Here is a 14,069-nt window from a genome sequence, read left to right as displayed (position 1 = left end):
ATCGGGATGAGGGAGACTTTTGACACTGCGTAATGAAAGATTGGGCTGCTTGGTGAAATAATGAGCTCCCAGGCAGAAGAACTTCAGTACAGATGGAAAGATTCATTCACTCGACTTTTTCAGCATTTATTACGTGAAGCTTTTTCTGTTCATGTTTAACACTTAAAACTTGTTTTGAGTTGGTAATACCTGAATATGGCACAAAATCCAAAAGGCACAAAAGGGTAAACTGTGAAAATTACCTCCCTTCCTTGTTCCCCAGCCAACCAACAATTTCTTGAGTATCTTTCTAGAAACACATTATGCAAATGCAAATACACATCATTTCCTATTTTACACAAGTGGTAGCATAAAACGCACACAGGTCTGCATCTTGCTTTTTTCACTTAACAATAAAGTCTGAAGATCACTTTCTCTCTCTCTTTAAAAAAGCATGAAATATGGAACAACAATTTCTTCAACATTAGGTTGTTTCCAGTGTTTTCCTGACATAAACAATGCTGCAATGAACTTTCTACGTGGCTTTTGTTCACATGTGCGTGTATAAATTTACTTCTGAAATTGCTTTCTTCAAAGCAAGGGCAGCCTTCTCAGCAGCATATTTATAACAGGCGTTTCCTAATTTAGTATGCATCAGAATCGCCAGGAGGCCTGGCTGAAACACAGGTTACAGGGCCTCATCCCCAGAGTTTCTAATTCAGTGGGCCTGGGTTGGGAGATACAAATATTTGTGTTTCTAACAATCTCTCAAGTCAACACTGATGCTGCTTATTGAGGATCACAGTTTGAACAATCACTGCCTAAACCATTGGACTTTGGTGGCCCTCTCTTGTCCTCTTTGTCCACCTTCCCCTTCCTTCCTTCCCCTTTCCTCTTCTCTGCTCTTACTCACCACCCCTTCCTTCTCCAGCTCCTCTCCCTCTACATTTTCTAAAGTCCCATCCTTCACCCTGTTTTGCCCACCCTCCAATTCTCTCCACAGCAATCTCATCCTTTCTCATGACTTCTATCATCCCCTCTTTACAACTAACACTAACTTGTCTCCTGAGTGTCACACTCTCCTGAGTGGCGCAGTGCCCTCTCTCCTTGTTCTTTCCAGGTTTTGCACCTTTGGACACTCCCTTGTTCCCCATTGCACACTCTTCTTCCAGTTTCCTTATGTCTAAGTCCACCTGATCCTGAAGACACACCTTACATGCCACATCCTTCCTTGTATCTTCCCGATCCCACAGAAAGAGGACCTCTCTACATGCTGAAGTACTTAGAACTAAGGTGTAGGGGTGTGTGTGTGTGTGTGAAAGAGAGAGAGAGAGAGAGAGAGAGAAGAGATAAAGCAAATCTTGCAAAATGTTAACAACGAGTCAATCCAGGTGAAGGGTAAGTGGTATCAAATGTATTAGTCTTTCAATTTTTCACCTGAAATTTTAAAAAATAAAATGTAAAAAAATAAATAATGGAGCTGCCTCTCTCTTTAGACCTTTTCTTCTAGCACTTTTATCTCCCGCAGAGTCACTGTCATTTACCTACCTTGTATTTCAATTATTTACATCTGCATCTCAGTTCCCAGCCTGGTCCAAACATTCTCTAAGCGCAGGGATTCTCCCTGGCTTGTTTGTTCAGGACCTCCACCGACTGGCCCAGTGCCTGATATGCAGTGGGTGTGCTGCTTCACAGGAATGATTATTCCCTTGTCAGAGGTGAAAGGAGATATTACTACTAGGTCTTCCCAAAACAAAAAGGTGCCATGGAAAAAGCACATGCTTCAGAACCAGACAGTCGAAGGTTAGAATTCCAGCTCTATCATGCACTAGCTGTGCAACCTCAGGTAAGCTAGTTAACTTTTCTGGGCTTCAAATTCCTCATTAGTTAAATGGAAATTGTTATTCACTTAAAAATATGAATATTGCATAATGTATATGGAGTGCCTGGCAGAGTGCCTGGTATAGGGTAATCACTGAACAAATATTAGTCATTGTGTACACACGCACACACAATCATTTTATGAAATCCAAGTATGCAGTCTAATTCTCTGTACAATACAATAGTTCGTACATATTAATTACAGAGTCCTAAGCAAAATTCAGTCCACAAAAATTCTAACAAAGATCTAGCCATTGATACCTTTGGTGAGATGCCTTCTAAAGATTATTCCTTTTATATATGAATTAACTCCAGCTTTATAGCTTTTTCTAACATCCATTACCTTATAAAACTGGAACAAAGGCATGGCTTTGTTTAAGTTCAATACCAAAGACTCCAGCAAATGTTTACTTTTCTCTTGTAAGGCTTCCTTTACCCACACCACACCTCAGCAAACACATAAAAATGCCATTTACCCTGCTTTGCAGTGTGCAATTCAATCTTTCAAGACCCCTCCTAAGAGTGTCCCACAACCCTATTTTTACTTTTGAGACCAAGGGATATGTTTTGTAATATTCTGTAATTTTCCACAAGATTGCCTATTTAAAATCAGGCAATACATTAATTTAGGCAAAAAATTGGAATATAAATTTTTCTTGATCATTAACATCTACCAACCCCATACCATCCTAGACTGTCTTGTAAGCAGAAAAAGAACTCCCCAGTCAAAAGCACTGGGCTGCTGAGGGGTGCGGGCTGAGGAATAAGCAAGGTCATGAACCCACAGGGCACTCAGGAGTGTAGTCTCCTTCAGACAGTCCTTTGATTTCCATTTTCATCCTGAAAAACAGTATTTACACATCTTCCCTTCTCCTTTGGTATCCAGCAATGGAGTTCAGCAGAACAAGAACGCTGTCCATTTAGGAACAGCCCTTCAGAAAGCATGATTCGTTAAGACTACCGAAACTTTAATTTTCAAAAGAGCTGGCTTGGCACACAGTGGAGGCTCAATAAAAACTGATTAAGCAGTTTAGACCAAAAAGGAAGAGAGACAGAGGGAGGGAAAGGAGAAAAATAACACATTTGAGACAACTTAATGGATTTGCCATGATATGGTACTGAACACAAGTTGGACTTTCAATTAGTATAACCTTATTTTTCACCCAAAGAGACTGAATAATTTGCAGTATACGAAAAGTTAGAATACCTGTGTTTTCTCCAATTTATTCCTTTTTTGTAAGCTATGGCCAAAGCCCTGCGGTTCTCACCATCTTATCTTTCAAGCTACTGAAATTGAGATAATGAGGACACAGAGCTGTTTTTCCTCTCTAATAGCAGCTGCTGGAGCAGAAAGCTAGGCTTGGCTTGCTCACCTTGAAAAGACAACACTGAGAGAGGAGGTGAGCAGAGGAAGTGAGAGGAGGAAGAGAGTTAGGTTTTCTACGGAAATAGTAAGTCAGCCTATACAATGGCTCTAGTCACATCTCACATGAAACCAGTTCACTGTCGTCACCATGACCCAGGCCACATCAGATGCACTCGTAAGTCCAGGGCAGCTGTCAGGCAGTGCTGGGACATTTAAATCAACTTCATTTTCTCCCTTAAAAATGGATTTACAAATACAGATGAGAACAGTTTACTTTCAACTTGCACTTCTAGTTTCCTCTCACCAGCCAGCTCATCTTAGCACATCCCTGTTTAACTCCCTGAGACAGGCTCTCAGTTCTTAGAGGATATGTACTTGTTAGTATTAAAGCAAAATCCAACAAGAAGGCAATGGGGAAAAACTATTAATGCAAATAGGGCCCAGAGGAAATATCAACATGTCTCCTCACTTTGCATTTTCCCACAGTTTCAAAAATTACATACACACCTCTTTCGTAAATGCAGTGCATTTGAAGCATTCCAAAGAGACCCAAGATTAGAGGAATCTCTCTTTAAAAGGAATATTGGCTTATGCGTAAGTAGTCACTTCCAATTACCACCCTGGTACATGTGAGGATTTGTTTGTTGGATTTCTTAAGTTGCACATGTAGAGTGGAGGGTCACTGTATGCCTCCTGCAAGCTTCATCTTCTCCGATCATAATCCTCATTCTTGTTTTGGAAATTTTTTAGTGCTGTGCTTCTTGCATGGTTTTGCAAAAAAAAAAAAAAAAAAAAAAAAAAAAAAGCAAGGAATTGCCTCCACTATTCCTAACAGAAGAAATATACTAGAGAAAGGTGTACAGAGATCGTGTAAATGAATTAAAATGAAATTCAGGATACCAGGGAAAGGAGCTGGAGAGAGATGGGGGAAATGAAGAATAAATGTGTAAAGGCACGGAGAAGAAAACACTGATATGTCTCAGCACTGTAATTGAAAGCATGCACTAATCTTTGCAGAGGATCTCACTAGTGTTAGGCTAATCAGCATGCAAATGCTCCATTGAAGAGTGCAAGGAATTTTCACTCCCACATCAGTTCCGGTCAATATGTATGATACGGACAGTTGATGTACCAGGGTAACAGAAGACGTGGATAGGGAGAGCCCTATGTGCCGGAAGTGCTGGACCAGCAGGCCCATTTTTGTGGGGAAGGAGAAAGTGTGGCATGAGGACAGGGCAGGTGGCGAAAGCAGGGTGGCCTGATTGAACTGCTTTGCTCGAGGAAATGGGGGTTAGCCACTCATTTTCTTTCTTTCTGGGTGCACAGAGTTTGTCCCCTATAGATTGCTTGAAGAAGGAAAATCATAGCTTGCTTTGGCTTAAAACAAAAATCAGATTTCCCTCTATCAGGATAGTCAACAGCAAGGGCTCTGGACTCATAGGGCCCTGAATTCTAAATTCACTTTTTCCATTTGCCCAATCTTGCAGGGCCTGATATGTTGAGAGGTAATATTTAGTGAAGTCAGAATCTAAGAGGCCCAAGAAGATTATCCATGATGTCTCTTAGACTCTTTGCTCCCTTCCCCACCTCCACTGGGTTTCAGCCCTGCCCACCTCCAATCTCGTTAGGAAAATTTATTAACAGAGATAAAAACAGATGCCTTACTTTGTCCTTGGCCCTTTCCAAAACTGCAACAACTTCCTGTCTGGAAGGTCCTCCCCAATCACAAAATGCAGGAAGAACATTTGCTGATGCTCTAACAAAGCAGAAGGCTAGATAAACCAATACCCCTAAGTCCTCTTCTGCAACTCAACACACAGCGGGAGCGGGGAGCGGGATACACATTGCTCAGGAAAGTAATCACTCTGCTTCTGAAAACGGAGGCACTGGCCTAGAAGGCAGCAAAGAATAACCCTGGGAGATCAGAGTTTTGTATTATTGAATTATAATGGACTTTTCTAAAAATCATAAAGATCGGAGATGGCTAGTAGTAGATTTATTTGTCAGCATGATTATTTAGTGTGATGGTGAGAGATGACAACGTGCTAGCAGCCCTCGCTCCCTCTTGACGCCTTTTCGGCCTCAGTGTCCAATCTGGCTGCGCTCGAGGAGCCGCGCGGGGTCCTCCAGCACCGCCGCGCTGCGCTGGAATTCTCGATGGGTCTCAGCCGCCTCCCCGACGGGCGCCGCCCCCTGCTCCATGGCGCCGCCCGATCCCATCGACCACCGGATCCCATCGACCGCCCAAGAGCTGAGGAGTGTGGGCGTGAGGGGCAGGGGACTGGAGGGCAGCTCAGGCTGCAGCCCCCCTGCAGCATCCACTAGGCTGAGCCAGCTGGGCGCCTGAGTCAGGTGGGGACTTGAGAACTTTTATGTCTAGCTAAAGGTTTGTAAATGCACCAATCAGCACTTTGTGTCTAGCTCAAGGTTTGTAAACACACCAATCACTGCTCTGTGTCTAGTTAATCTAGTGGAGACTTGGAGAACTTCTGTGTCTAGCTAAAGGATTGCAAATGCACCAATCAGCACTCTGTGTCTAGCTCAAGATTTGTAAACGTACCAATCAGCACCCTGTCAAAATGGACCAATCAGCTCTCTGTAAAATGGGCCAATCAGTTCTCTGTAAAATGGACCAATTGGCATGATGTGGGTGGGGTCAGATAAGGAAATAAAAGCAGGCTGCCCACGCTAGCGGTGGTAACTTCTTGGGGTTCTCTTCTAACTGTGGAATTTTTGGTCTTTTGCTCTTGGCAATAAATCTTGTTACTGCTCACTCTTTGGGTCTGCGCCGCCTTTATGAGCTATAACGCTCACTCTGAAGGTCTGCAGCTTCACGCCTGTAGCCAGTGAGACCAGGAAGCCACCGAGAGGCATGAACAACTCCAGACATGCTGCTTTTAAGAGCTGTAACACGGTGGAGGTCTGTAGCTTCACTCCTGAAGCCAGGGAGACCGCTAACCCACCAGAAGGAAGAAACTCCGGACACATCTGAACACCTGAAGGAACAAACCTCAAACACACCATCTTTAAGAACTGTAACAGTCACCGTGAAAGTCTGCGGCTTCATTCTTGAAGTCAGCCAGACCAAGAACCTACCAATTCCGGATACAATGGTAGTGAACATTTTCACTGAATCCTGAACTAAGGTCATTCTAAAAGACTTGGAGGCAGAGCAATTTAAAAAAATATTCATGGAAAGAAAGGTTTTTTAAATCTTATGTATTATAAACCAAGGAAGGGTGAAGCGTAGAGACGTGGAGGAATTTTTACAGTGTTCCAGTGAAAAAATCCGAAAAGGAAACATGTTCCTGAAAGTCAGTGCAAAGCACTAAGCATCTTTAATGCTCAAGTAATTCTTCTCTGTGGTCACATGAGGGAGGTCTTTGTAGCGCACCAAGATTGGTTTAATCTTAAAATCATTGTGAACAGAGAAAACAGCCCTGGATGAAAACAGGGGGCCCAGTTTCAAGACTCCTTAGAAATCTAGGAGAAAAGGAAGTCTGTAATTAGGGTTTGCTGCACTCTGCTGTGGGGGTGATGTCATCACTTGGAAAAGGCAGTGCTCGGTGCCAGGAATCTGAGCTCACAGCCCTTTAATAACTCACTAGGGTCTGGCGTGGGAATTCCTCATCTTAGGGATTAGTGACCAACAAATCTACTACTTAGGTGCCAGTGTTTGGGTAAGGAGAGAATGAAAATTTAAAAATTCTTGTAAATGGGAGTCATGTGAAAGAATATGACACAGAAGTCCTCCCATTGGGATCATATGGATGGGATCTTAATCTACACACACACATATATGCGCACACACACACTTCCCATTGTTTTATGGGTTTTTTGTTTTGTTTTGGTTTGGTTTTTTTTGCAAAAAGAAAAAAAACGGGGGAAGTAAAAAGCCAGTTATTTGGGTGCCAGGGCTAGAATCTGGTGGTCTGAACCCCTTTTCAGTGCTCTTTCTGCTGCCACGCACTGGGCCCTGCCCACCACCAATTTCCAAGCAGTGACAGTGTGGACACTCAGAACCTTGTCCACCTAGATTATCAGCACCCCAGGGACACCTGTTCACATTACACAGGCTTCCAGACTGCAGAGACCCTGAGGACAAAAGCCGATCCTGTTGGAGACTATTTCTGCTGCAAAGACTCTGTGTCACAACCAGCAAAATGGGTTCTGGGTTGAAGAACTCTGCAATAGTTCTGCGAGAATCTACCTGCAACGGACACTGCAAATCTGGAATTAATCCCCAAACCTCGTTTTAACTAATAGCTTTAACACCTTCCCTGGGAAAACGTTTTCCTATAATTTAATTTAATCAAATGATTAGAGTTTCATGTCTTTCCTTTTTTTCTGTTCATGCTAAATGAGAGGTAGAAATAAAATGTAAGTCAGCAATGAAAGAAAACGTATGCTTTGGAAAAATCCATAAGCCTTATCATCAGGTCTTGATTATAGATCTGTGGCAAGAATACCAAATACTGGATTGGTTTTTTGGTTTTTGTTTTTTAAATAAATGCATCAAAACCTAAATATCCAAATAAAAACTATCCTTTAACATAATCATCTTGGGAAGACATACAGGTTTCTCCAATGATGCTGCCATGGCTTTAAAGCATATTTAGAAGGTCTCCTCTGATATGGCCGGCTCCAAAGATGATATATAAAACTTGGTGCCCAAAAAAACCTCATTCTTAATCCTCAGGTGGTATTATCCAACATGTTGATATGTATTCACATTTGGATCGAGGTGGTTTCTGGTGTTTTTTTTTTTTTTTAACATCTTGAAAGACCAAGATTTACCACTGTTGTGAGCATTCAGAAGAATGTCACAGATTCCCTCTTCGGCAGTGGGGACACAAATCAGTGCCTGGCCTGCTGCAGCTGCAGCACCATGAGGACCAGGCCAAAGGAGCCAGGGAGCCAGGGAATGCTGGTGGCCTTGCTTGCCCCATTCCTCTGAGCTCCGGGCAGAAAGATTGAACCTACCTATGGCTTCAGCCTGCATTGTGTCACTACCCTCCTGAATGCTGAAAGGCAGTGAAGAGCTAAACTGCGTATCAGTTGCCTGGGGGGCATAGTTGGGCATGAAAACTCAAATGTTCACCAGGGCTAGGCAGGGAAAATTCCAGAATGGGGAATGCTAGAGAAAGCCATAAAGAGCCCAGTACCTTATTAGAGTCACTCATCACCTTGCAAACACTAGGGCTTAATGGTTGCCAGAATCTTTAATTATCCAAGAGACTTAAAAACCTGGATTTTTAAAAATAAGAATCTTCTGATTATTTAATGTGGGCCAAAAAAAGTTAAAATTTTAAATAGAAGTACAAAAATGCATAATACACACATACATATATGCATTCTGTGGACCATCTAAAGGCTACAGGCCACAAGTTTGTGTCCTCTGGCCATACAAACTAAAATATCATGTGATACTGAAAGGGCCTGCTGCCCTGAAGCCTAGGAAAGATTTCTGTGCAGACGTTACCAATAGGAATTTGAAAGCAAATACAACTACTCGTGACAGATAGGTCCACAACACGAAGATCACAAACACTTCCACTGTGAGAGGGATGCCTTCTTGCTTTGTTGAAAACCTTTTTTTCAACAATCATGCAATTTTGCCTTTTGTAGTCTGCTTATTATAAAATCAATGATATTTTAGAGAAATGCCTTAGACTCTGCAGATTAAAAAAATTCTCTCAGCCTTTCTAATGAAGTAGATTTAACTTTTATGGTTTGTCTTTAAAAGCTCTTCAGTAACTAACACAGGAACAGGAAACCAAACACCTCATGTTCTCACTCATAAGTGGGAGCTGAACAATAAGTACACATGGACACGGAGGGGGAACATCACATCACCAGGGCCTGTGGAGGGGTGGGGGTCTAGGGAAGGGAGAGCCCTAGGAAAAATACCTAATGCATGCAGGGCTTTTACTTCTTGCTTTGTTGAAAACCTAGATGATGGGTTGATGGGGCAGCAAACCATCATGGTACACGCATATGTATGCAGCAAACCTACACATTCTGCACTTGTATCCAGGAACTTAAAGTAAAATAAAACATTAAGTGCTCTTCAGTAGTCTGGAGAAAAATATTTGGAACTTTTTTCATTACTTATTGATTAACCCAAACTCAAACAATTGCTGCCACCAAGTAATAGTCACTTAAAATATTATTAATGAAGCTAAACAAATTTTGCAACATAAAACAATGCAATATAAAATATCCTCCACTGTCATTTTTCAAAGCATGTGTGAGCTTAAACTTGTCTGCTCTGAGAAACCTGGTTTATACACATGCATACTCACATGTACACCCACATGCACAGGCACACACATTTAGACAAGGAAAGTAAGCTCCTGCTTATGGTGAATGAGTGGTATGGAATGAACTGGGCTGGAAGGTCAACTCAACTCCACATTAACTATCTCATTGGTTTACTACAGAGCCTGAAGCTTCCATCATTAAACTGTCCCTTCTAGGTTAGGCATTTCTATAAAAGGTTCCTATTGAAGCAGAACAGTTAAAACATTCACCCACTAGCACTCATTATCACAGATCGTGTGATAATGAAAATTATGGTAATGATTACAGCTCATAGTTATAGCTTGCCTTAACATTTGTTTTTTTGTTGTTATTGTTGTTGTTGGTGGTGGTGGTGGTGGTGGTGGTGGTGGTATGTGTTTAAGACAGGGTCTTGCTCTGTTACTGAGGCTAGAGCACAGCGGCATGATCATGATTCATTGCAGCCTTTACCGCCTGGGCTTGAGCAATCCTCCCACCTCTGCCTCCTGAGTAGCTAGGACTTCAGATGCATGCCACCCTGCCCAGTTAATTTTTATTTTTTATTTTGTAGACATGGGGTCTCCCTACTTTACCCAGGTTACTCTTGAACTTCTGGCCTCAAGGATCCTCCCACCTTGGCCTCCCAAAGCGCTGGGATTACAGGCATCAGCCACCATGCCTGGTCCTTTAACACTGATAAGACACTTCCAGGTACATGACCCCATTTTCTTCCCAGGGACTCTGACATAGGCCCTGCCTCTCCCTGGTCACACTGTTGCTCAGTTACTGTTTCCCAGGCCTCCCTTCCCAGAGCACTGGATCATCCATCATGCTTTATGCCCTCAGCATGATGCTGGCTGCAGTAGAGACATTTGGAAATCTGTGTGTTTGTCTGCATGCCAGAACCGAGGCCCAGAGAGGTCAGATAACTTGCTCAGGATGACTCAGTGGCCATCCTAGACCTGTGCCGTCACACAGACTGCCTCTTACTGATCAGGTCCAGCAGTCTAGCCTCTGAGAGAACAGGGAACGATGAGAAAGGGCAAGCATTGGTTGGAATAAGGAGGCACTAGGCAGGAATGTGGGAAAGGTGCAGATAGCCCTGAGCACAGGAGCACAGTGTTCTCAGGAGAAGGGAGGGGCAGGGAGAATGGGGCTCGGGTAGCCGAGGAGATTAACAAAGTGCCAAAAGCACATGGCTTGGGCAGGAAACTTTAAATGAAGGAGGAGTGGACCTCAGAGACACATTTGCCTACAGTTCTGTGTGGGACCAACCTCGCACCCCACGGCAAGGTCTGCTTCCTTTCTGGGAGGCACTGAGACTGAGCCACAGAAACTTCTCCAGGCTGCACGGGCACTCTATCACCATTTGCCCATTTGGGCTGCCTTTCTCAGGCCTATTCTACATTGTTTTATACTTGAGTGAAATGAGACACTGGGCAATTCTTCTTCTGTAGCCGTGCCTGCAAACTCCCAACCCATTTCCTTTCTCACCCAGCCTTCCCCCTGCTCTCAGACAATAAAGCATTGACCAGAGCAGTGTACATTGACCTTTTCATTTGCTTGAAGACAAACTCTTCTAACACCCTCCTAGATGGTCCAGAACTAAACCAAAAAACAAGCTTAGGTTTCATCTGGCACCTTCCCATGAGTGCAAAATAAGAATCAAGGATCAGAAGCGAAGGAACACAGAAAGGAGAGTGGGCACAGCAGAACGGTTTGGGGTTTTCATAAAATCAAAGAGACTCGTGGCCGGAAAGCAAATCTGCCTTCTTTTATCCAAACTGGTGCAATAGTGGACGTCTCTCTTAGGGCTCACTTCACCACAGATTTTGCCTTTGTACTTCTTAAACCATGTGGGCACCCCGAAAAACAGAAAAAGGTTAGGTAAGCAGCCAACATTAAACAAGTGGCTGAAGATCACACTGGTGGCCACACTTCCATCAGTAGAGCTCAGGGACCTGCAGCCTGCTTCCTGTATTCCATCCTTCAACCAGCTTAAGCCTGGAAGGGCTATGCGGTCAGCGGTCTGCCCAGTAGCTTACCTACGAACACATCAGCTCTGAGTTCCTCCCTGTGTCTGGAGGAGGCTGCACGGAGAGGCCTTTGGGGAAATCTGCACTGCAGAGAGAAAAGGTTTTCTGGCCTCATCTTCCCAGCTCCAAGTGCTAAAATGAAGCCTGGGGCCTGAAGGATTTGGGTGGGACATGCAACTTGGCTCATTACATTCTACAGGAAGCCACAGAGGAGCACGCTCCTTTTTCTCCCTTACCCTCTGCAAAGGCAAAAGATGAAAGTTTCGTTTTCTTTTCAATACGAGGCTACCAATAGAGGCTTTTAAAAAAGAATAAACTGCAGAGGATGGGCACGTTATTAGGAGGTACGAACAATGAATCAATGCTATTTTGTCACTCACCTTCGCCTCTTCATTCACGTCCCAGGTAAAGGAAACAGCATTATACGCAATCTCTTCGATGTTTCCGATCGTATTAAAGCTCTCCTTGTAATCGGCTGTAACATTAAAAAAAGAAGCTTTTAAAGTAGTAAGAGTGACTTGGTGACGTGTACTGAACCATCATTTTCCAATGGGTAAATTTAAACTTTGCTTATTTTTCTAGCTATCTCCATGCTAACAGTTAAGGATTGGTGCTCACTTATGTTATTTTACTAATACTTACCCTGTAAGAATGTAAGCGTGTTCCTCTTTTAAAAGAGTAAAACTAAGCAAACCAATGTTCTTAGCTAATTTGTTCATTAGTTTCATATTTTACTAGTTTTATAAAATTATTAAGGTTTTCTCTTTTCTTCCAAGCCCCATGTCACCCACCCACTCTCCCTCCTGCTCACTTTTCTGCCACTTAATTTTGCTAGAAGTACCAGGGTACTCCATACAGAATTTTTTGTAGAACAGAATATTCTGTTTATCAGCCAGGCAGTGTCATCAGGACTTTAGTTAAAAAAAAAAAAAAAATTTTTCAGGAGACCACAGTAAAGTTTCTAAAAAATTTCTTTTTAGGGCCAGGTGTGGTGGCTCACATCTGTAATCCCAGAACTTTGGGAGGCCGAGGTGGGAGGATCACCTGAGGTCAGGAGTTTGAGATCAGCCTGGCTAACATGGTGAAACCCTGTCTCTACTAAAAATACAAAAATTAGCCAGGCATGGTGGCACATGCCCGTAATCCTAGCTACTTAGGAGGCTGAGGCACAAGAATTGCTTGATTTTCTTGCCTGGAAGGCGGGGGTTGCAGTGAGCCAAGATCATGCCACTGCACTCCAGCCTGGGTGACAGAGTGAGACTCCATCTCAAAAAAAAATCTTTTTGGACTTAGCTATGGAGAGTTGAGTTAATCATACTTAGTTCACTATCAACATTGGTCTATTCAAGGCCCTTTCTTATTTTACGACTTTATTTGGTTACTATATATTTCTTTTTCTTCCTATTATCCTTCCCACAAATGCAATAGCTATAAATGTGTTAACATATATCCTTATGGAATATATTGGTTTGATTTGCCTGTGTACATAGCTTTAATTATCATAAATTCTGTTGTTCTATGACTAAAGTTGCCAGATTGGGCAAATATTTGGGATATACTTATCTTCAAAATGTATTCATTATTTATAGGAAATTCAAATTTAACTGGCACCCTGTATTTTATCTGGCAATCCACACTAGACCTTTTCAGATCTAACCTTAGTGCTAGTTGTATGCCTGTTTCTAACGGTAGCTGCAGGGACCGTCAACCACAGTTTACTTATCCCCCATCCCAGAGATGGACCCTTCAGTGGTCTCTGCTCTCTGGTACAGACAACTCTGTGATGAAAATTCATATTCCTGGGAGCTGAACCGATGGCTGATCACATAAAAAGCTCCTAAATGTGCTCTTCAGGACAGCCCTCCAGACTCAGTCTCCAGGATGGATGAGCCAGTGCAGCCTCCCACCAGAACTCTATTTCCCTCTTTGTCCCTACTTTCTTGCCAATCTGATGAGCACAAGGCAGCATTCCACTGACAATATATTCGCACTTCTTCTACCACTTTTAAGTTCAAACATCTCTTCTCACACAGGATAGCCAACCAGGTGTCTCCTTACAGAGACTGCTTACTAATGTCCTTTGCCGTGCTTCTGTGGTTTCCCCCATGGAAATTTTAAAGCCAAACTACATGTTTACATTTTAAATAAAGCACACACTTCAATATAAAAGCATGTGTGGCCACCACAGGAGAGTCAGAGATCATGAACAAATAAGAAAAATATTTAAAAGCAACCACAATCTTCTTATCCACAAATAACCAACTATAAACAGATCTGTGGTACACTTTATCCTTCCTATCTTTCTCTCTGCTTCCCTTTCTCAAAAATATGTAAACATTTTATACAATACTATAACAGTTATTTCTTAATGTATTTATTTTTGCCTAACACATCATCAGCATCTTCCCATGTCAATAAACTGGTGTAAAATTACTTTTAATGGCCAAATACCACTAAACTGAATTATGTGCCACGACTTTATTTTGCTTGTCTCAGCCAGATGATGTCCAATACTTTTCTATTTC

The 14,069-nt window shown here is 42.6% G+C and overlaps 1 protein-coding gene across 1 annotated transcript in view; it reads right to left on the bottom strand.

Moving 5' to 3' along the window:
* Positions 1-14,069, bottom strand: part of GRHL2 (grainyhead like transcription factor 2) — a 187,545-nt gene that overhangs the window by 64,233 nt on the left and 109,243 nt on the right. The window contains exon 8 of the mRNA XM_008001246.3: positions 11,925-12,019. Coding sequence (XP_007999437.2) covers positions 11,925-12,019 — 95 coding nt within the window. The remainder of the gene's footprint in view (positions 1-11,924; positions 12,020-14,069) is intronic.

This window comes from Chlorocebus sabaeus, chromosome 8 (genome assembly GCF_047675955.1).
Source record: "Chlorocebus sabaeus isolate Y175 chromosome 8, mChlSab1.0.hap1, whole genome shotgun sequence".
In the NCBI taxonomy this organism is placed as follows: Eukaryota; Metazoa; Chordata; class Mammalia; order Primates; family Cercopithecidae; genus Chlorocebus; species Chlorocebus sabaeus.
Note: the sequence above shows the minus strand (reverse complement) of the source record. Positions and strands in the feature narration are given on the sequence as shown.